The sequence below is a fragment of the Trachypithecus francoisi genome, unplaced genomic scaffold (assembly GCF_009764315.1).
Source record: "Trachypithecus francoisi isolate TF-2019V2 unplaced genomic scaffold, Tfra_2.0 Lachesis_group3, whole genome shotgun sequence".
Lineage (NCBI taxonomy): Eukaryota > Metazoa > Chordata > Mammalia > Primates > Cercopithecidae > Trachypithecus > Trachypithecus francoisi.
The window spans coordinates 140,910,201-140,938,066 of record NW_022681468.1 but is presented as its reverse complement, the minus strand read 5'-3'; the positions used below and the strand labels follow the sequence as shown (position 1 = coordinate 140,938,066).

The window sequence follows — 27,866 nt, the reverse complement described above, 5'->3', positions numbered from 1 at the left end:
GTTGCAGTGAGTGAGATGGTGCCATTGCACTCCGGCCTAGGTGACAAGAGCAAGACTTCGTCTCAAAAAAAAAAAAAAGAAGAAGAAGGAATGGAATGTAGCATCATTATAAAGAAGACATAAAGAAGTATTACGTATTATTTACTATGATGAGAAAATATCCAAAATAGGTCACTGAAGTAGTCTCCCAATTGTGAACAGTAGTTTTTATTATAAGTCAAAATAGGAAATATTTTCCAGGGATTGCACAAACAGATTAAACCACAGAAATAACATTATTCCAGATAAATGGTCAATCCCTCTATGGTCTTAGACACTTAGTTTTGGATAGAGATAGGCCCAGGGAACATAGAAAACTTCCTGAAGGAAGTGATTTCTAAGCTGAGAAACATCAATAGGTATTAGCCAGGTCTGTAAGACTCTTAACACCCATGCTTTAACTCATATTTTGGATCAAGTTTTTGTTTTATGTCATTTTAGTGTTTGTTTTGTTTTTGTTTAGTTTGCTATAATATTTTATCTGAATGGAGACTAATATCCTTTGAGGATAAACAATTTCAAGTTTATTAATTAGGTATCTGTTTAAGACTCCATTATAATATACCATTTATTAGTTTATAATTCAGATTCTAAACCTATTGTAACTGTGCCTACTTGCAAAAAGCAAAGAACCAAGAGGTTCAGGATTTGTGAAAATAAAAGTACTGTAAGATATAAATGTTTAAATATTTTCTTTTCTTTTTTTTTTTTTTTTTGAGACGGAGTTTCCCTCTTAGTTGCCCAGGCTGGAGTGCAATGGCATGATCTCGGCTTACTCAACCTCCCTCTCCCAGGTTCAAGCGATTCTCCAGCCTCAGCCTCCCGAATTGCTGGGATTACAGGTGCCCGCCACCATACCTGGCTATATTTTTGTATTTTTAGTAGAGATGGGGTTTCACCATGTTGACCAGGCTGGTCTCAAACTCCTGACCTCAGGTGATCTGCCCGCCTCGGCCTCCCAAAGTGCTGGGATTACAGGCGTGAGCCCTGCGCCCAGCCAAATGTTTAAATATTTTCACTATTAGATATGTCTAATAAGAACTAAAGGAATATCTTCTTGAAATTGAAAAGGAAATAATATTTTTCTATCCCATAAGGATTGTCGGAAAGGTTTAAAGAGAAAATAATATATGCAAAGTGCTTACTTAGCAAGATGCCTAGCATTAGGAAGGTAGTATAAGAAAGTAATGTTAATTTTGTTTTTGGTGTCTATTTGGGGTTATCTAGTAGTTTGGACAGGTTATTTTAATAACAATACTTTATGAAAATTATAAGGTACACATTTTAATTTTTGACAAGGATTCTAATAATTTCAATAATTTAAGCACAGTTTACTGGGGTCTCAACAAAGGTCACACATTCAGAAGTGGTATGGCCTTTAGGCTAGGAGTCTAGAGACCTAAGTTTTAATTCTTGCTCTGTTATCTTGTTGTATTTTGGACCAATCATTTCAAAAAAGGATGTTTTACTAGTTGCTCTGTAAGGTGCTTTCTAGTCTGCATCAGTTTTGTTGAGACTGCAATAGCAGTGTATCCAAGATCCAAACTAATGATTTGCCATCGGTTTCATTTAGCAAAGTTAATGTTCGGTCATCAAATACACATTCAATAGGAAGTATTCTTTTATGAAACAGTTCCTACAGTCATTTTTTCAACCCTGTATAAAATGAGTTTATTTTGGACTATTAAAAAAATTTCAAAACTTTAAAATTTATTATTTTTCAACTAATGCAAAATATTACATTAGAAATATCTGAATAAAAATGATTCTGGGCCGGGCGCAGTGGCTTACGCCTTTAATCCCAGAATTTTGGAAGGCCGAGGTGGGCGGATCACCTGAGGTCAGGAGTTTGAGACTAGCCTGGCCAACATGGTGAAACCCCATCTTTACTAAAAATACACAAATCAGCCGGGTGTGGTGGTGGGTGTCTGTAATCCTAGCTACTCAGGAGGCTGAGACAGGAGAATCGTTTGAACCTGGGAGGTGGAGGTTGCAGTGAGCAGAGATCGTGCCACTGCAGTCCAGCCTGGGCAACAAAGAGTGAAACTCCATCTCAAAAAAAAAAAAAAAAGATTCTGTTCTTTTCTGTATTTACTGATGTTCTTAAACATCTTACATTTTTTAAAATTTAGGTTACCTCCCTCTTGAAACTATTTACAAGTGACAGTGATGACTCCTGTTACTCAAAATTAAACCAAAATGAACATCAACCTGGGATTTATTGGGGCTCAGAAACAAGAAGATACAATTCGTTCATTTGAAAATGATAAAGAGGGACTGAAATAGTAGTGAGAAAGCTGCCCTGAGACCAGAGTAACTTTGCTTCTTTGAAGTACCATTTACAGTAATAACCCAAAGGGGTGCCAAGGGGCTGCCACTCTTTGGCTACGCTTTATTGTCCCTTCATACTTGGTCTCCATGTGTCCTTCCCCCTTCCTCCTGTATACATGTATACAGAAGAGGGAAGGACACATGGAGACAAAGTATGCATATACATACAGAAATTCTGGAGCAGCAGCTTACTGATGTATACAACTTACAGAATCTCTCTGAGTTATGCTACTACCACTAGTATGTTGGGCATGTTGGCCCAAACTTCCTTAATCAGGCAACTTTGGATAGGTGTATTGCTAGCGGCCTTCACTTGGGTTTAATCTCAACATTTCTGTGGTGCAAAGTGCACTAGATTGAGAGTTAATAGATCTGAATTTTAATTCCAATTTTGCTCCCAATGATCACTGTGACCTAAGGGACATCACTTCATCCTTCATCGTTCATTCAGTTTATCTTATCTATTCATTAAAAACTAATCTGCCTGCCTGCCTCCAGTTGCTTTCTAGTGGTAGTGATGATGGAGGTAGTGAGACACACAATAAATACGTAAGCAAATAGGAGAACTATGAAGGAAAGAAAAGTAAATGATATACTAGGGATAGTGTGCTTTTTAAAATAGGGCATCTAGGATTTCTCTAGGTAAGTGAAAAATGAAGAGGTTTAACTGGATGCTAAGGGGTCTTGCACATTAAAAGGCATGTGTTTCCGTCTTTTCAGAAGTGTGTTCTAGGAAGGCCTACGAATGCCTCTAACTATAAATGCAAATCTATTTAAATCAAGTGATACATCAATTTTTCGTTGCTTGATTTGGAAATAATCCGCAAAAGAAGCAATAGCTAAACATTTTAGTGTTGTTTGGGGAGTAGCTGCTGGACAATAAAGACCAAAACATAACTTACAAACAAAACAAAACAAAAAAACACACAGCCCAAGACAGATCAGAAACTAGGTGTATGCAGGGCGCCAGGTTATGACACTGTTCTCAGACATCCACGTGGCGCAAAAAGAAAACCTCACTAGGCAGCTTCGCACGTGCTCGGCGTAGGGGCTCCTGCGAGGTCCTAGTCCCTCCCTGGGAGCTAAGAGCGGAACAGAGGCTGTACCTGACTGCTGCTTGGAGGAAACCCTGGCTGAGTCCAGGGAGGAGGAGCCAGAGGCGGGGCGATTGGAAGCAGCCACCTCAGCGAAGCTGCAGGATTTCCGCAGGGCGGGGGCTGGTTATCTCCCGGAAGAAAACGGCTCCTGTCACAGAAGTCTCGTGATTGCTCTGGGAGCTTTGCTTAACCACTTGGAACTACAGAAGAAAGAAGGATCTAGCGAAATATGGCTGCAGAGAGCCCTGCTATGCGTTGGGTCCAGGTGGCAGAACATCCCAGGTTGGGGAGAGGAGACGCCGGGCTTTGGGATCTCCTGGGTTGGCTAGGTGTAGTTCCGGTCCACAGCATTTGGCTGCTCCCTTGGGGCGCTGCTTTTGGTCCCGGGGAGCAGGTAGAACCCTTGGGATTCTATAAGGACACGTGGCTGGGCTTGCAAAAAAGATCACATTGCGCATACTACCAGGGGTTGTATGTTTTTTGCTTCATCCATGCTGATTCTTGTTTTCCTTTTCTTGCTGTAATTAGTGCGTTCTTTCTACTGGGCTTCAGCAGAAATGCCCAAATCCACACTGAACTCCTCTCTTTGTCTTACATGCCAGTTGATACTGCTTTTTAAAAGTCTTCTTTCTAAATATTCATTGAAAACAAACACAAAAACCCTCTTGGTCTCTGCATCCTCTTTAAAAAACAAAAAACAAACAAAAAAACACGAGACTCTCTGAACTGCCACTTAGGGAATTAATTTGATGGCAGTCCCTAGCTACAGAGTAATCGTTTAGTGATGTCTCGGGGAGGATCTTTTCAGTTACAGGTACTTTGTAGAAATACTTTATTCTGACTAATGAGGCTGAAGTCTCATAAAATGAAGTTTCTCACCTGCTACTTTAGCCAAGAACTTTTTTGACTCTGCCTTTGCTGTTTTTGTTTTTTGTTTTTGTTTTGAGACGGAGTTTCGCTCTTGTTGCACAGGCTAGAGTGCAATGGCGCTATCTTGGCTCACCGCAACCTCCGCCTCCCGGATTCGACTGATTCAACTGACTCAGCCTCCCGAGTAGCTGGGATTACAGGCATGCACCAGCACACCCGGCTACTTTTGTATTTTTAGTAGAGACAGGGTTTCTCTATGTTGGTCAGGCTGGTCTCGAGCTCCCGACCTCAGGTGATCCGCCCGCCCCGGTCTCTCAAAGTTTTGGGATTATGGGCATGAGCCGTCGCGCCTGGCGTCTGCTTTTGCTGTTTTTAGCCTTTTTTATGTTAACTTTTTTCTTTGACATCAAGTCCTTAAGCTCTTCCTACTTGGTTTCTTACCACCATGTGTCAATTGATGATAATATATTTTACTACAACTTGAAAATGTTCTTTGATCCTTAAACCAGCAAACAGGGTGTCTTTAGTTATCAGAAAGAAACATAATTTCTTATTATAGAGTCCAGCACAGCTTTGGACTACTTCCCAATGTCTTTGAATGTTTTAATATACTCTAGAGGTTCTTGTGTAGCACTGTTGCCCTTATATATTTGAATGAATTAAAACAGTGTTAAAGGCATGCTTCCAATAAGATTAATGAGAAATTTGCTACATGAAAATAACCTGATCCCTTGTAGTTTTTTTTTTGTTGTTGCTTTTTTTTTCTCTTTTTTGAGACAGAGTCTTGCTCTGTTGCCCAGGCTGGAGTACAGTGGCGCGATCTCTGCTCACTGCAACCTCCCAGGTTCAAGCCATTCTCCTGCCTCAGTCTCCCGAGTAGCTGGGATTACAGGTGCCGCTACCACGCCTGGTTTTTTTTTCTGTTTTTGGTAGAGACGGGGTTTTGCCATGTTGGCCAGGCTGGTCTTGAACTCCTGACCTCAGGTGATCCGCCCGTCTTGGCCTCCCAAAGTGCTGGGATTACAGGCATGAGCCACCATGCCCAGCCTGTAGTTTAGTCTTTTACATAAAACATATTCATGTGTAAATTCCTAATGTGTTTCCATTTTATGTGATTTTAATACTAAAGATCAACATTTGTATCTATATTTACTCTGTTTGGGGGAGGATGGTGTAACAATATAGGTACATGTACTCAAAGTGAAGAATTGCTTACTGAATTTCCTTAGTGTTCCTTCTTGCTTTTCATGATTTTCATATTATTAATTCATGCAGGCCGGGCGCGGTGGCTCAAGCCTGTAATCCCAGCACTTTGGGAGGCCGAGACGGGTGGATCACGAGGTCAGGAGATCGAGACCATCCTGGCTAACACGGTGAAACCCCGTCTCTACAAAAAATACAAAAACTAGCCGGGCGAGGTGGCAGGCACCTGTAGTCCCAGCTACTTGGGAGGCTGAGGCAGGAGAATGGCGTAAACCCGGGAGGCGGAGCTTGCAGTGAGCTGAGATCCGGCCACTGCACTCCAGTCCGGGCGACAAAGCGAGACTCCGCCTCAAAAAAAAAAAAAAATTCATGCAACAAATATAAATATTGTTAATATTTATCTGTATTATCCACAGAAGAGATCATAATAGGTAAGCTCTACCATTTTCCTGTTGTTCATTTGTGCACAAAATGCAATTATTAGCTTCATGCAATGTTTTGTTTGCAGGAATCTTTTGCAGCCACTTACTCATTTTAGGAGGGATGTATTTTGTTAAATCTAAATAGTATAATCTATAAATTCACCTAACCAGTCAAATATTGCAATATGCTGAGAAGGAAAAAAAAATGAATAAATGGTCAGCCTGCCTCCTTGTGGAACTCTTGTTCTTTTTCAGGATGCCTCTTCAACCTCACAAGGCATGTGATCCTTTGAGTAAAGGCACTGGTCAACCGTATTATACACTTTAGTAAAACTTAATTTCCTTTTTATTATTTTTATGTAAAAATCAAATAGAAATTGAAGTTCTAATATTTTCTTTCTGTGTCCCACTCTTGTGTGGTACCTGTACTGTAAGACTCTAAATTTCTCTGTTCTGGCTTTCTTTGCATTCTTAGCAAGCTATATCTCTTTACTTTCTCTTTTGGATTAAGTTTCTAAACTTGTTGGATTATTGTTATTTTTGTAGCAGTTTTATTGACATTCACGTATCACATAACTAATTCATTTAAAGGTTGCAATTAAATGAGTTTAGTATATTCATAGAGCTGTGCAACCATCACCATAATCAAATTTAGAATGTTTTCTTCTCAAAGAACCCCGCCATCTCTTGTATTATCACACCCCAGAACTCCATTCCCTTTCCCCTCACCTGGCCTTAAACAACTACTAATCTATTTTCTGTATTTATAGATTTAGTCACTTTGGACATTTCAAATGAATGGAATCATAGAAAATGTTTGTTTTTTTGGTGACTGGCTTCTTCCATGTGGCATAATGTTCTGAAGATTCATGTATCAGTACGTCATTTAACATGTATCAGTACATCATTCCTTTTTATCATCAAATAATATTCTAGTTTATGGATACTCATTTTGTTTATATATTCAACAATTGATGGACATTTGGGTTGCCTCCACCTTTTGGCTCTTATGAATAATGCTTGCTGCTGTATGAACACATTCTTTGGTCTCTATTCTACCAGTTGAGCTAGCAGGGTGACATGGAATACATTCTTAATATTAAAAATTTGGATTAATTAAAAGTATATTCAGTAAAGCCTGAAAATCCCTGTTTCTTTCCTGATTGTTTCTGATTTCTACCCTAGACTGCCAATTTCTACTTCCCTTCTTAGAAGTTATCCATTTGGTTTGTATCCTTATAATATCATTGTGTCCTTATATCATTGTTACTATATTTTATAAAAATGATATATTCACTTAAGTCCAATAATTATATGATATTTGTTGTTTTTTGCTTACTTTTTTCATTTAATCTTTCTCAGATATCCTGGTATATCAGTTCATACAGATATATTTCATTATTTTTATTTATTTTATTTTATTTTTTGAGACGGAGTCTCGCTCTGTCTGCTGGAGTGCAGTGGCGTGATCTTGGCTCACTGCAACCTCCACCTCTTGGGTTCAAGAGATTCTCCTGTCTCAGCCTTCCAAGTAGTTGGGATCACAGGCATGTGCCACCATGCCTGGCTAATTTTTGTATTTTTAGTAGAGACAGGATTTCACCATATTGGCCAGGCTGGTCTTGAACTCCTGACCTCAAGTGATCCACCCACCTTGGCCTCCCTGGGATTACAGATTGAGCCACTGTACCCTGGACTATTTCACTGTTTTTAAGGGCTGAGAGTATTTTGTAGTATGAATACTATTATTTATTTAACCACTCAACATTTAGTACACTTAGATTTCTAGTTTTTCTCTCTTGTAAACAATGCTGCAATAAACATCCTTGTGTGTGTATATATGTATGCACACACAGAGAGCCTCCAGTGTGGACTAAAGGTGCTCTAACTTTGAGTAGGGAAGAGGAAGTTTGGGTTTTAGGCCCCACAGAGTCTGTGTGTATGTATATATACATATACATATATATACATACACACGAAATATATATGTGTATATATATTCTCTGAGCATTTGTCTGAATTTTTTAAAGCTTGTTCATAAAAATGGAAGCAGAGCCAAAGGTAATAAACATTTAAAATTTTGATAGCTATTGTCAAATGGCCCTGCAAAAAAGATGTTATTGGATTGTCTATTTCTTGTTTTTTTTTTTTGTTTGTTTGTTTCTTTTGTTTTTAAGATAGAGTCTCGCTCTGTTGCCCCAGCTGGAGTGCAGTGGCATGATCTCGGCTCACCACAACCATTGCTTCCTGGGTTCAAGCAATTCTCCTGCCTTAGCCTCCCAAGTAGCTGGGATATAGGTGTATGCCACCACGCCTGGCTAATTTTTATATTTTTAGTAGAGATGGGGTTTTACTATGTTGGCCAGGCTGGTCTCGAGCTCCTGACCTGGTGATCTGCCTGCCTTGGCCTCCCAAAGTGCTGGGATTACAGGTGTGAGCCATGGCACTTGGCCTATTTCTTGTTATTTTTAGAAACTCTTTTTATATGCATGTATTTTTGTATGTATATGTATTTTCAATAGAAATCATTTATTCTATATATATTATTAATAGAGTTTCTAGTTTAACTTTATGACACCTTTTGTTGTGTAGACATTTTATAATTTATGCAGAGTCGTATGTTGAATAATAATGATGATAGCATTTTGTCTTCACCCTTGTTTTAATGTGTCATCCAAATGACCACCACGGTGGCGCGAGATAGTAGAAAGGAGAGCTTTATTGGCAATATCAGTTTGTAGACCAGGAAGAGAGAGTCTCCAGTGTGGACTGAAGGTGCTGTAACTTCGAGTAGGGAAGAGGAAGTTTGGGTTTTAGGCTCCACAGAGTCTGTCTTATAAAATAGAATCATACATATTTGGCAGGTTTTGGGGAAAAGCCATACATATTTATGAGGGGAGCCAAGCACATAGGCAGTGGGTAAACATATATGTAACATACATCCCATGTTCACTTTGTGGCAGGTTTTACCATTAAAATGAGATGGAATTTGGCTCTTTACATCAAAAGGTGAACTATAGGACACAAAGACAACTAGTGCACAGCCTCTATAGGCTGGCTGAAACTGGCTTAAGGTCTGCAGTTGTTTATCAGAAAAGAATGTTTGTAAGGCTGGTCCTCTGTCTGATCAGAGTTGTAGTGGTCTGGATCATAAGTCAGAGTTAGGAGGTGTCCAATATTGCTAGGGGATTTAGCCAGAGTGTCGTTTTACTTGTAGCCATGAGAATTTAAGAAGTTGTCATGCCTCAACCTGTAACTTTTGTTACCTTAACTTTAGGGTCCCCCTTACTTGATAAAGGGGCATCTACTTTAGTTTCTCAGATCACAAATAGGAATGCTTCTAATATTTTGCCATCAAATATGATGTTTGCTGTTTCTGGTAAACATCGTTTATTAAATTAAGGACATGCCCTTTTCTAGTAGGTGAGAAAAGAAAAATAGCTCTGAGCCATCTGAGGTATGTGAGATGTGCAAAAATTTATCAGGCCCAGAGAGACATGAATATGGCACTTTAGTCACATCCCTCCCCCTCCTTGCACCCATGTGCCAGGGGGCAGTCATTTAAAGGCCTTTTCTTCCTGACTAGCTGCTTCCCCTGTTATCTTCATGTTCCTGTAATCTGTGATACTAAGAACAACGTACAGCCGATCAATAGGTTATGCTATTTTAATGTAAATTCTTGGTAAACAAATTAGGAACCACCCCATTTTTTTCCTTTAAAAACCACTAGTAACTACTGCTAATCAGAGGGTATATTCATGTTAACTTGAATCTGTGCTCCTGGGTTGCAGTCTTCAAACTTGGCCCAAATAAACTCTGTGTTAAGTTTGCCTCACTTTTTTTGTCTTTAGATCAATGCATGACAGAGGTTTAAAAATAATTTTATTTTATTTTAAAAAATAGGGAATAGTTATGAAAATGCATTTGTTTCTTCTTTGGGTTTTTTGAGAGGATCGTGAAGTCATAGAATTTTCCTCTTTTTATTCTGTTAGCATAGTGTATTTAATCAACAGATTTCTGGTGCTGATTACCTTCACATTCCTGGAATGAACTCTGCTTGGTCACATAGGTTATTTTAGGTAATTACTGCATTAAATTTACCAACATTTTATTTAGAGTTTTTCTATCTATTTTCACAAGTGAGATTAGCCTGTAGTTTGCTTTTGAGGGCCATTCTTGTCAAGTTTAAGCATCTGGGTTAGACTAGCCTCCTAAAATAAGATGGGAAACTTTCCACAGCTTCTATTATTTAGAATTATTTATAAAAAGAAAAGACCATTTTTTTTTTCCTTGAAGATCCAACTAACTTTATAACACTTTTTGGGCTTTGTTTCTGACAACTTTTCTATTTCTTTATTTTTAACCTCTTGTGTCAATTTTAGAAATTTGTAGTTTTTCTAGACAAATCAGCCTTCTGGATTTAAAAATTTTTAAATCCTTTTAAAATTTATGTTTGTCTGTTATTTCTAGTATTGGTTATGTTTAATGACACTCAAAGTTTTTTTCTATATTTTTTTTTAATTGAAGAAACACCTTGTAATTTTTTAATCCAATCTGCTATTTTCCCCTAGTTCATTAAATTTTGCTTTTATCTGTTAATTTGTTTCTTCTAATTTCTTTAATTTCTTTTTGCTAGGTTCCTGTGTTATATACATACTTTATTTATTTTCATTATTTCTTTTCTTTTTTTTAAAAGAATTTATTTTAAACCTATTATACCACACAGTATGTTTTAAACACTGCCATATAACCCCCTAATTAGATAAAGACAAAAAAGTTTATCTTATTAGAAACAAGATACATCATCACTTACAGAGTTTTCAAACATTATTGCACTTTAACTTTCATAATTTGACAAAATTCATGAAACAATCTACAGACTAGTTTTAACAGACAAATAACACTTGTAAGCAGACATGACTGTCCTAAATTGTTTTTTAAGTATCAATTTTACAAACATTACTTACATTAGTGGCAACGGTGGAGTTGGAGAGTATTGCGCCTTTTCCAAGATGCACGGTGAGAATCACCAGGAGTGTGGTGGAACTTATGACCTTACCAAGGCCACGGATCTTTTGGCCTGCAGGTGTCAGCCCATGCATCACACTTTGCTTGTGGACTGGTTTGGTTATCCACTGGGTGTCAGGATTTTTTCTGACAGCTTTATGGAATGGATGAATGGGGATAACCTCAAACATTTTGTGTGTTGAATCTTCACCAAAGTAAGAACTCAGGACTCTCAGTCGGGCATGGTGGCTCATGCCTGTAATCCCATCACTTTGGGAGGCCAAGGTGGGTGGATCACTTGAGGCCAGGAGTTCAAGACCAGCCTGGCCAACATGGTGAAACCTTGTTTCTACTAAACATATAACAATTAGCTAGGTGTGGTGGCGCACGCCTATAATCCCAGCTACTCTGGAGGCTGAGGCATGAGAATTGGTTGAACCCAGGAGGCGGAGGTTGCAGTGAGTGGAGATTGTGCCACTGCACTCCAGCCTGGGTGACAGAGCAAGACTCTGTCTCAAAAAAAAATAGAAAAGAAATATATATATATATATATATAGAGAGAGAGAGAGAGAGAGAGAGAAATAAAATGTATAAATATGTCTGTATATATGTATAAATAAAAATATATATGTACATGTATATATGTATATGTGTGTGTGTGTGTATGTGTGTGTATATATATATGAATTTAGTACTCTTACAATCCCACAGTGGAGTCCAGCTTTCTCCTCTTCAATGGACTTCGAGCATACTTTAGCTGGTTAACACCACAATGGACACGCTTGCTATAAGCTGCGCCCTTAGGAACTGGGCATTTTCGGCCACCATGGTGCACAGGAATCCTATATATAACGTAACCTTGCTTGACCTTGTAGCCCAGTCAGTGCACTGTTTTGGGCTGGGTGGGATGTGGAGCCCTGTGGTAGAGCAGAGAGCTGTCAGTACTGCTAGCAGGGACTCTCAGAAGATAGTGCATGATATCAGACTGTTGCTTCTTCCATAGCTCCTGAATGTACTTGTATGCAGCTCTCTTGGCTTACCTGATGGCTCTTGCCAGACAGAAAGGAAAGCGCCTTTCTCCCCCATGATTTATTTTCTTATATGAATAGAAGGCTAGAAAATTTTCTGAGTGCCATTATGGTTGTATCTCATGGGTTTTGATATGTAGACCTCTCATTATTTTCAAAATAGCTATAGCTGTGGCCTTAATTTCCACTTTCCTTCAACTTCTTGCTCATTAATTTGCTCTTCAACTCTTTTCATTCTTCTATTCAACCTACTATTTTTATTTTCACCATCATAACCTTGTTTTGTAAGATCTCTAATATAATTATAGTTTTATTTTTGTTTAATTTTTGATCTTGGAGAAATTTATTGTGATGAAAGAACAAAACAGAGATTCAAATTCACCCTCCTTTCCCAATGATAATTACCATACTTTGAAATTCCACCTGTAACATATATTAAATTCTCAAATATAACAGTAATAATAGTAATAACTATAATTATTTTATACTTATAAAACCCTCAAACAAACCTTTGCAGTGAGTTCTAGTATTAGCCTCAGTTTGTAGGTGAGGAAATTTGAGGCGTAGAGCAACTCATACAAATTAACATAATTAATGTTATAACCAATTGTTCTTAAATTAGTATTAAAAATTAACATTTTCTATAATGCCATGCCTCGGTATCGTGATATTGAAGAGAAAACAAGCACAGACAGGATGGGGGACTTGCCCAAGGTCACAGTGGAAGACTGAAAATACATGTCATAGCTCCTGAAATTTTAATTCATTCATTTCTGCAGTTTGCCACATGGTCTGAGAGAATTAGTACTTTTAGTAAAGTCCATTTCATTCATGACAGTCATAGCTTTGTTTCTCATGTTCTGTTACTAATACTGCTATTCTTTTTTCTTTGTTTCTTTTTCTTTCTTTTTTTTAAGATTTTAAGTCAAAAGAGCATTCAGAGCACCAGAGTCAGCAATTCGTGCTGCAGTGCTTTGCCCAATTCCCCTTTTAACAATATGATCTTTGTAGGAGCTCTTGTTTTCATATTGAAATGCTCATTGTATTTTTTGGGGGGCATACTTTCAGTGACTGCATTAAGACACAAGGTCTTGTTGGTTAACACCACAATGGACACGCTTGCTATAAGCTGCGCCCTTAGGAACTGGGCATTTTCGGCCACCATGGTGCACAGGAATCCTATATATAACGTAACCTTGCTTGACCTTGTAGCCCAGTCAGTGCACCTAGAGGTAAAATACAGCTACTTTTACCCCAGTTACAGCCCACCATTCATTATTAGAGGATTAGGTATGAAGTTTAGAAAAACACTGTTCACTTCAGTTCTTTCTGTTTTTAGAGAAAAATGCTTTCCTTGTTTGCCTCCATGCATTTGAATTTCAAAGGTAGTAATGTTGTATAGTAAGCCTCTTGGTGATGAAGCAGTTACAAGCCATGAACGGACTGCCTTCCCAAGGAAGTCTAGGAAAATGACAAAGTTTTATAATTCAAAATAATTTCATTAAGACACATTTTAGGAGACTTATTCTAACTCTGCTGTTAGCACTTCTTGTTATTTGTGTTTGTAGTCCTTATAAAAACAAATTAATAAGGATTCAAGTTCAGGAGAACTTGAATTTCATCTGTATATGATTTTCACAGGCAGAAACATTAACCCCTATTAAGGCTAGCAGGATTACCTAAACCAGAAAAGTGGGAGTTAATCGCTCTCTTTCCCACATTTAATTGTACCAATTCCTTTGGATTTGACATTTTAAATATCATCTTAATTTCACCCTTCTCTACCTATAGCTTTAAAGTATTTTCAGCATTTCTCTCTAGATATATTACAATGAACTGCTATTAGATCTCTTTATTTCTACAATCCAAATTCCACACACTACCCAGTGAGCTTTTTCAAATGCAAAATTGATGATTTACTTCATTTTAAAATGTCTGTTCACATCCATTGCCTGTATATTGAAAGCCAGGTTTCTCAATATGGCATAATAAGGCCCTTTAAGATCTGAGGCTTGATACCCTCCAACCTCCTCCCCTCCTGTTCTCTTCTGACGTTTTTAGAACCCTGTTTGTAGTTTTCCGAATGCAGTATGCTTGGGCCTTTTCATGCCAATTTCCTAGAATGCTTCACCCTACCCCACCTGTCTGACATCATCCTTTAAAATTTATTTCAAACATTACATCTTTGGGAATCCTTTAATGTACCTTCCCTCTTTTTGATTTATCTTACCACTCATATTCTCTCATAGCAGGGACTAAATGATGTTTCTCTGTGCTCCCAAAGGACTATGTTTGGCCAACTTGTCACTCTGTATTGTTCCCCTGTATTGTGACTTTTGGCTTACCTATTTTCCTCTTTTGCTAGACCCTTCCTCTTCCTCTTCCTCTTCATCTCCTCTTCTTTCTTTTGAGACAGGGTCTCACTCTGTTGCCCAGATTGAAGTGCAGTGGCACAATTATGGCTCACTGCAGCCTTGACTTCCTGGCCTCAGGTGATTCTCCTACCTCAGCCTCCCGAGTAGCTAGGACTACAGGCATGCATGTGCCATGGTGCCCAGCTAATATTTTGTATTTTTTGTAGAGATGGGGTTTTGCCATGTTGCCCAGGCTGGTCTGCAATTCCTGAGCTCAAGTAATCTGCCTTGCCCTCCCAAAGTGCTGGGATTAAGTACATGAGCCACCGCACCTAGCCAACTTTTAAATTTCTTAAGGCCAAGGATTCTTACTCATCTCCTTTCAAAGAGTACTTAGTAAAGCATCAGTAAATGTTTCTTTTTTTTAAAAAAGACTTTTTTTTTGAAACAGAGTCTCAATCTGTTGCCCAGGCTGGAGTGCAGTGGTTGCCGTGGCACGTTCTCGGCTCACTGCAGCCTCCACCTCCTGGGTTCAAGCGATTCTTGTGCCTCAGCCTCCTGAGTAGCTGGGATTATAGGCGCCCACCACCAGGCCTGGCTAATTTTTGTATTAAAAAAAAAGTTTTTTATTTTGAAATACTTTTAGACTTATAGAAAACTCAAATAATAGTTGAAAAATTACTGTATATTCCTCTCCCAAATTCCCCAAACTTAACATTTTACAACATTTACTTTATCATTCTCTGTTTTAATTTTTTTAATTTTTAATTTTTATGGGCATATAATATAGATGTATATATTTATGGGGTACATGAGATATTTTGATACAGGCATACAATGTATAATAATCCCATCAGGGTAAATGGGGTATTCATCACCTCCAACATTTATAATTTCTTTGTGTTATAAACATTCCAGTTATCTTTTAGTTATTGTAAAATGTAAAATAAATTTTTGTTGACTGTAATAACTGTTATGCTATCAAATACTAGATCTTATTCATTCTATCTAACTATATTTTTTTATCTATTAACCATCCCCACTCCCTCACCTCTGCTACCCTTCGCAACCTCTGGTAGCCATCATTCTACTCTCTTTCTCCATGAGTTCAGTTGTTTTAATTTTTAGCTCCTGCAGGTGAGTGATAATGTATGAAGTTTGTATTTCTGTGCATGACTTGTTTCATTTAACATAATGTCCCCCAGATCCATCCATGTAGTTGCAAATGACAGGATCTCATTCTTTTTTATGGCTGAGTAGCACTCCATTGTGTGTATATACATTTCTTTATCCATTTATTTGTTGCTGGACACTTAGGTTGTCTCCAAATCTTGGCTATTGTAAATGGTGCTACAATAAACATAGAGTGCGGGTATCTTTTTGATACACCGATTTCCTTTTGGATAGATACCTAGCAGTGGGATTGCTGGATCATAAGGTAGTTCTATTTTTAGTTTTTTGAAGAACCTCTCAACTGTTCTCGATAGTGGTTGTACTAATTCACATTTCCACCAACAGTGTATGAGGGTTCTCTTTTCTCCACATCCTTACCAGCATTTGTTATTACCTGTTTTTTGGATAAAAGTCATTTTTTTAATGCAGTGAGATGATATCTTACTGCAGTTTTAATTTGCATTTCTCTGATGATCAGTGATGTTAATCACTTTTTCATATGCCTGGTTGCCATTTTTATGTCTTTTGAAAAATGTTTATTCAGATCTTTTGCCCATTTTTGAATTGAATTATTACATTTTTTCCTATTACATTGTTTAAGCTCATTATGTTTTCTGGTAATTAATCCCTGTCAGATAGTTTGCAAATATTTTTTCTCATTCTGTAGGTTGTGTCTTCACTGCATTGATTTTTTCCTTTGCTGTACAGAAGCTTTTTAACTTGATGTGATCTGATTTGTCCACTTTTGCTTTGGTAGCCTTTACTTTTAGGGCATTAGACAGAAAATCTTTGCTCAAACCAATGTCCTGGACGTTTCCCCAATGTTTTCTTGTCTATCTTTTCAAAATACCAACTTCTCCTTTTGTGTATCTTTTGTATTTTTTGCTTTAATTGCATTTATTTCTGCTCTCATCTTTATTATTTCTTCTACTAATTTCAGATTTGGCTTTCTCTTGTTTTTCTATGTTAAGATGCATCATTAGGTCATTTATTCAGTGTTTTTCTACTTTTTTGATGTGAGCATTTATTTCTATAAACTTTCCTCTTAGCATTCCATCACTGTAACCCAAAGGTTTTTCTGTGTTGTGTTTCCATTTTTATTTGTTTCAAGAAATTTTTAAATTTTCTTCTTAACTTCTTCATTGACTTACTGGTCATTCAGGAACATATTGTTTAATTGTGTTTGTATAGTTTCTAAAGTTCCTCCTCTTGATTTCTAGTTTTATTCCATTGTTGTCAGAAAAGATACATGATATGATTTCATTTTTTTGAATTTTTAAAGGCTAGTTTTGGCTGGGTGTAGTGGCTCATGCCAGTAATCCCAGCACTTTGGCAGGCCAAGGCGGGCGGATCACTTGAGGTCGGGAGTTTGAGACCAACCTGACCAACATGGAGAAACCCTGACTTTACTAAAAATACAAAATTAGCTGGGTGTGGTGGCGCATGCCTGTAATCCAAGCTGCTTGGGAGGCTGAGGCAGGAGAATGGCTTGAACCTGGGAGGCAGAGGTTGCGGTGAGCCAAGATCACACCATTGCACTCCAGCCTGGGTAACAAGAGCGAAACTGTGTCTCAAAAAAAAAAAAAAAAAAAAAAAAAAGACTAGTTTTGTGGCCTAAGATATGGTCTGTTTTTGAGACTCAACCATGTGCCCAGGAGAAGAATGTGTATTCTGTTGCCGCTGGGTGAAATGTTCTGTAAATAACTATTAGGTCTATTTGGTATAGTGCAGATTAAATCTCATGTTTCTTTGTTGATTTTCTCTCTGGATGATCTGTCCAATGCTGAAAGTGGAGTGTTGAAGTCTCCAGCTATTATTGTTTTGGGGCCTCTCTTTTTAGCTCTGATAATATTTGTTTTATATATTTGGATGCTCCAGTATAAGGTGCATATATATTTACAACTGTTACTTCTCTTGCTGAATTGACCCCTTTATCATTATATAATGACCTTCTTTTCCTCTTCTTATGGTTTTTATTTTGAAATCTATTTTGTATGATATAAGTATAGCTACTTCTGCTCTTTTTTGGTTTCCATTGGCACGGAATATCTTTTTTCATCCCTTTTCTTTTTCAGTCTATGTGTGTCTTTAGAGGTGAAGTATGTTTCTTGTAGGCAACAGATCATTGGATTTTGTTTTGTTTTTAATCCATTCAGCCATTCTATGTCCTTTGACTGGAGAGCTGAGTCCATTTACGTTCAATGTTATTGTTGATAAGTAAGGACTTTTCTGCCATTTTATTGTTGTGTTCTTGTTGTTTTGTAGTCTTCTCTTCCTTCTTTCCTGTCTTGCTTTTTGTGAAGGTGATTTTCTCTGGTTTTTAATTTCTAGGTTTTTATTTTTTGTGTATCTGTTTTGTGTTTTTTATTTGAGGTTACCATAAGGCTTGCAAATAACATCTTATTACCCATTTTTTTAAACTGATATTAACACCGATTACAAAAAGAAACAAGCAAGAAAAGAGAAAACAAAAAAAAAAACACTTCAAATTCATCTACCTTCTTTTTTAACTTTTTGTTGTTTTTATTCATATCTTGTTGTCTATGTCTTGAGAATTTATTGTAGTTATTATTTTTGATGGGTTTATGTTTTAGTCTTTCTACTCAAGATATGAGTAGTATACACACCACAGTTACAGTGTTACAATCTTCTGTGTTTGTGTCTTTCTTATTACCAGTGAATTTTCTATCGTCAGATGATTTCTTTTTTGAAAAAAATTAACTTTTACTGTTGATATGTGAGTACATGTGCACATTTGTTATATGAGAATATTGTGTGATCCTGGGGTTTGGGGCCTGTATCCTGTCATTCAGGTAATAAGCATAGTACCTGATAGTTTTTCAACCCGTACCCTGTTCCTCCTCTCCTCCCTCTAGTAGTCTGGAGTGTCTTTTGTGTCCATGTTTATGTCCATGTGTACTCAATGTTTAGCTCTTACTTATAAGTAAGAACATGCGATATTTTGTTTTCTGTTCATGTGTTTATTTGCTTAGGATAATGACTTCCCACTGCATCCATTTTACTGCAGAGAATTCGGTATTACTCTTTTTTATGGCTATGTAGTATTACAGGGTGTTTATGTGCTACATTTTTTTAATCCAGTCTACCATTGATAGGCACCTGGATTTGATTCCATGTCTTTCTTACTGTGAATAGCACAGCAGTGAACACATGAGTACATTTGTCTTTTTGGTAGAATGATTTATTTTCCTTTGGATGTATACCCAGTAATGGGATTGCTGGGTCAAATGATAGGTCTGTTTTAAGTTCTTTGAAGAAACTCCAGACACTTTCTAATTTATATTTCCATCAGCAGATTATAAATGTCCCCTTTTCGTTGCAGCCTCATCAACATCTGTTAGTTTTTGACACATTTTGGTAATAGCCATTCTGACTAGTGTGAGACGGGTATGTCATTGTGGTTTTGGTTTTGATTTGCATTTCTTCAGATGATTTCTTATTGCTTATTAACATCCTTTTCTCTCAGTTTGAAGTTTCCTTAGCATTTCTTGTAGGATGTGTCTGCTGTCAGTGACAGCAGTTTTTGTCTGTCTCAGAAAGTCTTTGTTTCTTTTTTATGTTTGAAGTATATTTTTGCTGGATATACTATTCTAGGATAAACATTTTTTTTCTTTCAGCACTTTAAGTATGTCTTGCCATTCTCTCCTAGCCTGTACGGTCTCCACTGAGAAGTGTGCTGACAGATGTAATGGAGCTCCTTTACATGTTACTGGTTTCTCTTCTCTTCCTGCTTTTGGGATCTTTCTTTATCCTTGACCTTTGGGAGTTTGATTATTAAATGTCTGGAGGTAGTCTTATTTGGGTTAAATCTGCTTGGTGTTCCATAACCTTCTTGTACTTGAATATTGATATATTTCTCTAGGTTTATAAGGTTCTCTTTTATTATCCCTTTGAATAAACGTCCTACCCCAGTCTCTCTCACTGTCTATGTTTTTCAGGCCGATAAATCTTAGACTTGCCCTTTAGAGGCTATTTTCTGTAACTTGTTGGCATGCTATATTCTTTTTTATTCTTTTTTCTTTTGTGTCCTCTCACTGTGTATTTTCAAATACCCTGCCTTCAAGCTCACCAATTCTTTCTTCTACTTGATCAATTCTGCTATTGAGTGACTCTGATGCATTCTTCAGTATTTCAATTGAGTGTTTCACTCTAGAATTTGTTTGATTCCTTTAACTTATTTTGATCTCTTTGTTAAAAGTATCTGATAGGATTCTGAATTTTTTCTCTGTATTATCCTGATTTTTTTTTTTTGAGACAGTGTCTCACTCTGTCGCCAGGCTGGAGTGCAGTGGTACAATCTCAGCTCACTGCAACCTCTGCTTCCTGGGTTCAAGCAATTGTCCTGCCTCAGCCTCCCGAGTAGCTGGGACTACAGGTGTGCACTACCACACCCAGCTAATTTGTGTATTTTTAGTAGAGACGGGGTTTCACCATGTTGGCCAGAATGGTCTTGATCTCTTGACCTCATGATCCGCCCACCTTGGCCTCCCAAAGTGCTGGGATTACCGGCGTGAGCCACTGCACCTGGTCTGTTACCCTGAATTTTGTTGAGCTTCTTCAAAACAGCTATTTTGAATTCTCTGTGTGAAAGGTCACTTATCTCTGTCACTCTGGGAATAGCCACTGGTGCCTCATTTAGTTCATTTGGTGATGTCATATTTTCCTCGATGGTCTTGATGCTTGTGGATGTTCACTGATGTCTGGACATTGAAGACTCAAGTATTTATGGTAGTCTTTGCAGTCTGGATTTATTTGTACCTTTTTGGGCAGGCTTTCTAGGTATTTGAAGGGAATTGAGTGTTATGATCTAAGTCTTTGGTCACTGCAGCTATATCTTTATTAGGGGGTGCCCCACACCCAGTAACACTGTGTCTCTTGCCTTCTTGTAGAGGTACTGCCTTGGTGGTGTTGGGTAAGATCTGGGAGAATTCCCTGGATTACCAGGCAGAGTCTGTTATTCTTTACCATAATTTTCCCCCAAACAGATTTTCTTTCTCCATGCTGAGTTTCTTGGAGTTGGGGGATGGGAAACACAAGTACCCTTGTGGCCACTGTCACTGGGTCTACACTGGGTCAGACCCAGAGTTCACACAGCACTGGGTCTTGCCTGAGGCCTGCAGAAACCATGTCAGGGTTACCACTGATGCTCCCTCAAGGCCCAAGCAGGTGGCAAACCCAGCCAGACTTGTGGCCTTCTCTTTAGGGTGATGAACTCCCGCTTAGCCCAGGATTGGTCCAGAAATGCTGTCTAGGAGTCAGGACATAGAGTAAGGAACCTTAGGAATCTACTTGGTGCTCTATTCCACTGAGGCTGAGCTGGCACCCAAGCTGCAAGACAAAGTCCTTCCTACTCTTCCTTCCTCTTTCCTCAAGCAGAAGTATTTCCCTGTGGCTACCTCCCCCTTGTCTGTAGTGAGTAATGCCTGGTTATTGCTGATGTTTACTGCCTGGCTACCACTGTTTACCCAAGAACTCTTTTGTCAGCTTGTAGGGCATGCTGCTGGGCCTGGGATGCTCCCTTCAGGGTAGTGAGCTCCTCTCTGGTCCAGCACAGGTCCAAAAATGCCATCCAGGGTCAAGTCCTAGATTGGGGACCCCAGGAGTCCTTGGGTGGTCTGTATCACAGTAACCAGACTGGTACCCATGCTTCAGGAGAAAGTTCCCTTTAATCTTCCTTCTTTCCTCAAGTAGAACAAATCTCTTCCCATGGCCATTACACTGGGAATGCACAGGGTCATCCAAGTCCTATGACAAATACTACCTGGCAACCACTGATGTTCTTTCAAGGTCTGACAGCTCTGTAGTCAGCAGGCAATGAATTCTCCCAGGACTAGTTCCTTCTCTTCAAGGCAGTAGATTCCCCCTGGCCCAGGATGTGTAGAAATGTTGTCAGGGTTTTCAGTGCCTTACAAAGACTTAGAGTGACTTTCAGATTTGTTTAGGAACCTGTTGTGCTTTAGCCCATGGTGGTTGGGCTAGCCAGAACTTACTTTCAGGCTGCTGGGATGGTCAATTTCCCTCTAGCTAAGGCTGGTCTAAATGCTCCTTCCAGGGGCACTGGCTGATTTCTGCACTGTGTTACTTTCTACTGATACAGGACCGCACTGAATTCCAAAGCAAAGCCCCATAATCACTGTACTCCTCCATGTGCACAGATTCTCTCTCCATGCTACATGGCCACCACCATTGCTGGAGGATAAGAGAGGGGTGGTGTCAATGATTCAAGACTATCTTTCCCACCGTCTTCAGTGTCAAATTCCTTGACATGATTTTAAAACCAGATATTGTGATTATTCACCTGATTTTGGGTTCTTATGAAGGTGCTTTCTTCTGTGGTAGATAGTTGTTCAGCTTGTTATTTCTGCAGGAAGATGATCCCTAGAGGGTTCTACTTGGCTATCTTGCTCCTATCCCCTTATAATATTTTTCCTGAACAGTTTGAGATTAAGTTGAGGACCTCATGCCTGTTAGAAGACAAAATCTCAACTAATTTAAATACTCTAATTAGCTTTTATTATTATTTTCAATTCATGAATTGGGCAGCATCTAAAAATAGAGAGGTACTATGCTAGGCATGGCAGAACAGTTGGGTTTTACAAAATAGCTTGAAGAAGAACAAGTGAAACAGCAATAATAAAAAGCAGATTGGTTAATATCAGGTTACTTCAGGTTCCTTTTCTTGTAAGGGTTAAAACAGAGGGGACTTCCTTACCATGCTGGCTAAAACTGGCTTGTTTAGGAATTTGGCTACCATGTATCTCCTGCTTTTTTATAGATCAGATAAACAACTTAGTTTTGGTTTGGTGATGGGGAACTTTAGCATGAATGACTCCATTTTGGCCTAGTGGAGGAACTCAGCCCAAAATAATGATCTTCCATAAATTTTATTTAGCATGCTCTTTTAACCTTAAATACTTGAATGCATATTTCCTAAAAACAAGGATATTCTTTTATATAATCAGAGCATAATGATTAAAATTAGGAAATTAACATTGATAGAACAGTGTTATCCAATTGACAGATATGATGTGTTAGCAGTTATCCTACTCATGTCCTTTATAGCAAAATACAGCATACATGGGTGGATACATTCCAAGACCCCTCAGTGGATGCCTGAAACCACAGATAGTACTGAATCCTATATATACTATTTGCTTTTTTCCTATATATAAATACTTATGATAAAGTTTAATTTATAAATTAGGCATAGCAAGAGATTAACAATGATAACTAAAAATAAAGCAGAACAATTTTAACAGTATACCAACAACACTACTCATAGGCTTTGGAGTCATTATTAAGTAAAATTATGGTTACTTGAACACAAGCACTGCAATATAGAGACAATACAGACGTCAAGCTGATAATGAGATGACTACCAAGTGACTAGTGGATGTGTAGCGTATATAGTGTGGATATCCTGTACAAAGGGAAGACTCATGTCCTGGACAGTACAGAATGGGACAGTGTGAGATTTTATCATGCTACTCAGAATGGTGTGCAATTTAAAACTTAGGAATTGTTTATTTCTGTATTTTTCCATTTAATATTCTCAAACCATGGTTGACAGCAGATAACTGAAGTCACAGAAAACAAAACCACAAATAAGGGTGGACTGCTATATTTTTTCCTGTTCTAAGACCCAATCTAGGATATATACTATACTTACTTGTTGCCTCTTTAATGTTTTTTTGTTTGTTTGTTTGTTTGTTTTGAGATGGAGTCTTGCTCTGTCGCCCAGGCTGGAGTGCAGTGGCGCAATCTTGGCTCACTGCAAGCTCCGCCTCCTGGGTTCACGCCATTCTCCTGCCTCAGCCTCCCAAGGAGCTGGGACTACAGGCGCTTGCCACCACGTCCGGCTAATTTTTTTTGTAGTTTTCGTAGAGATGGGGTTTCACTGTGTTAGCCAGGATGGTCTTGATCTCCTGACCTCGTCTTGTGATCCACCCGCCTCGGCCTCCCAAAGTGCTGGGATTACAGGCATGAGCCACCGTGCCCGGCCTAATCTTTTTTATTGTGGAACACTTCCTCAGCCTTTCTATGTGTTTTATGAGCAGCTGTTTTACAGAATATTCCTCAGTTTGAGTTTTAGGGAAAATTGTGAAAAACTTTGAAATGGACCAAAAGATTATCAGGTATCTTCAAAGGAAAACTAGAAGTTGTCTAGTATACCTTTCAAGTTATCTGATTTCTATGTGAGTTCTGAGACTTTCATTGTATTCATGGATTCATGGTATTTTACAACTCTGTAGGTCATATAAAACTGTTAGCAATGCAAATTATGTATTATTTTCCATAGAAATTGCAAATCCTGTCTGGTGGAATGCAATTGATTGCCCCCTGGCTATTAATGTTTTCCAGTTTTTTTGTATACATTTCTTTTTTTTTTTCCCCTAATATCACATTTGTTATTTTATGAAAGAGGGAAATGTGATTATCACTGATATTTTAAATGCACTTTTTTTAAAATTATACTTTAAGTTCTAGGGTACATGTGCACAGTGTGCAGGTTTGTTACATATGTATACATGTGCCATGTTAGTGTCCTGCACCCATTAACTGGTCATTTACATTAGGTATATCTCATAGTGCTATCCCTCCCCCTTCCCCCAATCCCACAACAGGCCCTGGTATGTGATGTTCCCCTTCCTGTGTCCAAGTGTTCTCATTGTTCAATTCCCACCTATGAGTGATAACATGTGGTGTTTGGTTTTTTGTCCTTGCGATAGTTTGCTGAAAATGATGGTTTCCAGCTGCATCCATGTCCCTACAAAGGACATGAACTCATCCTTTTTTATGTCTGCACAGTATTCCATGGTGTATATGTGCTACATTTTCTTAATCCAGTCTATCATTGATCGACATTTGGGTTGATTCCAAGTCTTTGCTATTGTGAATAGTGCTGCAATAAACATACATGTGCATGTGTCTTTATAGCAGCATGATTTATAATCCTTTGGGTATATATCCAGTAATGCGATGGCTGGGTCAAATGGTATTTTTAATTCTAGATCCTTGAGGAATCGCCACACTGTCTTCTACAGTGGTTGAACTAGTTTACAATCCCACCAACAGTGTAAAAGCGTTCCTATTTCTCCACATCCTCTCTAGCACCTGTTGTTTCCTGACTTTTTAATGATCACCATTCTAACTTGTGTGAGATGGTATCTCATTGTGGTTTTGATTTACATTTCTCTGATGGCCAGTGATGATGAGCATTTTTTCATGTGTCTGTTGGCTGCATAAATGTCTTCTTTTGAGAAGTTCTGTTCATATCCTTTGCCCACTTTTTGATGGGGTTGTTTTTTTCTTGCAAATTTGTTTGAGTTCTTAGTGGATTCTGGATATTAGCCCTTTGTCAGATGAGTAGATTGCAAAAATTTTCTCCCATTCTGTAGGTTGCCTGTTCACTCTGATGGTAGTTTCCTTTGCTGTGCAGAAGCTCTTTAGTTTAATTAGATCCCATTTGTCAATTTTGGCTTTTGTTGCTATTGCTTTTGGTGTTTTAGACATGAAGTCCTTGCCCATGCCTATGTCCTGAATGGTATTGCCTAGGTTTTCTTCTAGGGTTTTGATGGTTTTAGGTCTAATATTTAGGTCTTTAATCCATCTTGAATTAATCTTTGTATAAAGTGTAAGGGAAGGATTCAGTTTCAGCTTTCTACTTATGGCTAGCCAATTTTCCCAGCACCATTTATTAAATAGGGAATCCTTTCCCCATTTCTTGTTTCTCTCAGGTTTGTCAAAGATCAGATGGCTGTAGATGTGTGGTATTATTTCTGAGGACTCTGTTCTGTTCCATTGGTCTATATCTCTGTTTTGGTACCAGTACCATGCTGTTTTGGTTACTGTAGCCTTGTAGTATAGTTTGAAGTCAGGTAGCGTGACGCCTCCAGCTTTGCATATATTTCTAAATGCATATTGGCCATTCCTTATTTTACTGTATAGGGGTGAGACTTTGGATTCTTTTTTCTGATTGGTTATAACATCTTACCAGTTCTGTTATTAGTTACTGAGATAAATAAAATCTTTAACATATGTTCATATTTTATGTCATGATGGATACTTGTCGAAAGACAAAATCACAACAATTTTAGTTTTGTTAAAGCAAATTAAATATGGCCTGAGAAAGCCTCTCTGCTTCTATATTTGTGTCCTTGTGGATGAGCTGCAACCTAACTTAATAGGTAGACAAGATTGAAAACCTAACTTAAGAGTATGCTCCTGTAACAATAGTTGAGTCTTGGCCAGTCCCACCAGCCTTACTTCAACCAGTCATACATTGCTGAGTGTTCAAACTGTGTTTGAGTAAGGCAAACATGGAACTGTAAGTAATCCAGTTGTTTCTGTACCTCACTTCTGATTTCTGTATGTCACTTCCCTTTTTTTGTCTATAAATTCCCTTTTTTTGGTCTATAAAATTCTGACCATGAGGCATCCCTGGAGTCTCTCTGAATCTACTGTGATTCTGGGGGCTGTCTAATTCATGAATTGTTCATTGCTCAGTTAAACCCCTTTAAATTTAACTAGACTGAAGTTTTTATTTTAACAGTTTAAATACCTTACTTGGTGTTATTTGGAATTCTAGAATTGGGCAGCACTCCATTCTGTAAGATAGAATAAGTGTTCCAATGGACTGAACAGAGGAGATTGGTTTTATAGACAAAGAACTGAAGAAAGCAGAAACAAAGAACAAAAAATGGATTGGTCATTTTAAAGTTAATTTCCTATTAAGGCAAGAATAGGGAAAAAAACAATACAAAAATAACTAGTTGGTCAACATCAGGCTACTTAGGTTACTTTTTGTTGTTAAAGGCAGAGGGAATTTTATTATTATGCTGACTAAGACTGGTCTGTTTGGGAAATTTGGCTATTATCTCCCTCTCTCTCTCTCCTGATTTCTTGGAAAGTCAGATAACAACTTACTTTTGGTTTGCTGATGTGGAACTTTAGTTCCAGTACTACATTTTGGTTTGGTCTGTTGGGTCTAGTGCAACAGCTTAGTCTAAAACAATGGCCTCCTATAATTTTCATTTAGCATGCTTTAAAGAAATTTCTCCCTTAATGTAGCTTGTCTTAATATTTCTTCATGATTAGATTCAGTTTATGCATTTTTAGGAGGAATACAACGAAATTGATTTTGTTTCTTTAGTACACCATATCAAAAGGCGTATGATGTCTATGTCCCATTACCAATTCTGTTAACCTAAATCACTTAAGGAGGTGCCTGCTGGTTTTTCCAGTATAGTTTCTGTTTTCTCTTCTGTAATTTATAAGTATCCTTTTGGTGAAAGACTTTGAGAATATGTTGGTATCCTGTTTCTGACCAAATTTGCATTTACTGATTTTAGCATCCATTGTTGATTCTTGCCTGAATTGCTTATTACTACAGTGATTTCTAAGTGGTGATTTTCTGTTTTTTTTTTTTTCCCATACTTTTTCATTTATTAATTGGCATTATACTATAAGGAAATGCTTTTCCTTTTCTTCCTTTTCTATCACTATGCACTCAGGTTTTTATTTTATTCTGTGGATTCTAATGTTTCCATTATTATTGTATTTATTTTGATGCTCAGTTGTTTCATGTTCAGATTTGGGCAGTGGGAACCTCTTCAGGTGGACTTCTGTGTCATTGCGAAATGCCACTATCATTGAGCACTTCCTTACTTTCTGGCACAGCAAGATGTTTCAGGTTTATATTGTATTGTCTCTTACCCAGTTCTGGAATCAGCCATTTCTTTAGGGAACTGTAATTTATTTTGAAATAAAGATCTGGGCACTAGAGATGCTCATTGCTAATATGATAGTAATCATCCTAGGCCATCTCAGCAGATAAAGCACTTTGCTTTTTTCTTTTAACGTAATATTTCTGGAAATCGCTAGATCAACATTTCTAGAAATGATTTTCTTTTTAATAGTTTCATTGCACTTCATTTTGGAAACAAGTCAGAATTTATTCAAACATTCTCCTATGTAAGAGTGTTTAGATTGTTTCTAGTATTTTGCAATTATAAACTATTCTACAATGAATATTTTATATATATATATGTTATATTGTTGGAGGTGTATCTTCAGGGCAAATTCTTAGACAGTGAATTGCTAGGTAAAAATCAACACCTATATATTCTTGTTAGACAATGCCCAGTTCCCCTCTGAAAGTGTTGTACCAAATTTGTATTGCCAAAACAGTGTATAATAGAAGAGTGCCTGTTTACTCAGAACCTCAGCATCAGAATACATTGTTACTTTTTAATTTTCACCATCTGATAGTATCTCAGTGTAGTTTTAATTTGTATTTCTAACTAAAACTTAAGGCTGAAC

The 27,866-nt window shown here is 37.9% G+C and overlaps 1 protein-coding gene across 12 annotated transcripts in view; it reads left to right on the top strand.

The window, feature by feature from the left end:
- Positions 1 to 27,866, top strand: part of GALK2 (galactokinase 2) — a 224,774-nt gene that overhangs the window by 10,753 nt on the left and 186,155 nt on the right. For 7 of the 12 annotated variants that reach the window (XR_004432003.1, XM_033190173.1, XM_033190169.1 and 4 more), the window contains exon 1: positions 3,407 to 3,749. The exons of 3 other annotated variants lie outside the window; for them this stretch is intronic. Coding sequence is in view for 6 of the 9 variants with exons in the window: in XM_033190173.1 (XP_033046064.1) it covers positions 3,697 to 3,749 (53 nt within the window). In the remaining 3 variants the exon portion in view is untranslated. Of the gene's footprint in view, positions 1 to 3,390; positions 3,750 to 27,866 lie in introns of those variants that run through there. 2 more of the 12 variants (XM_033190170.1, XM_033190166.1) reach the window with 2 other exon arrangements.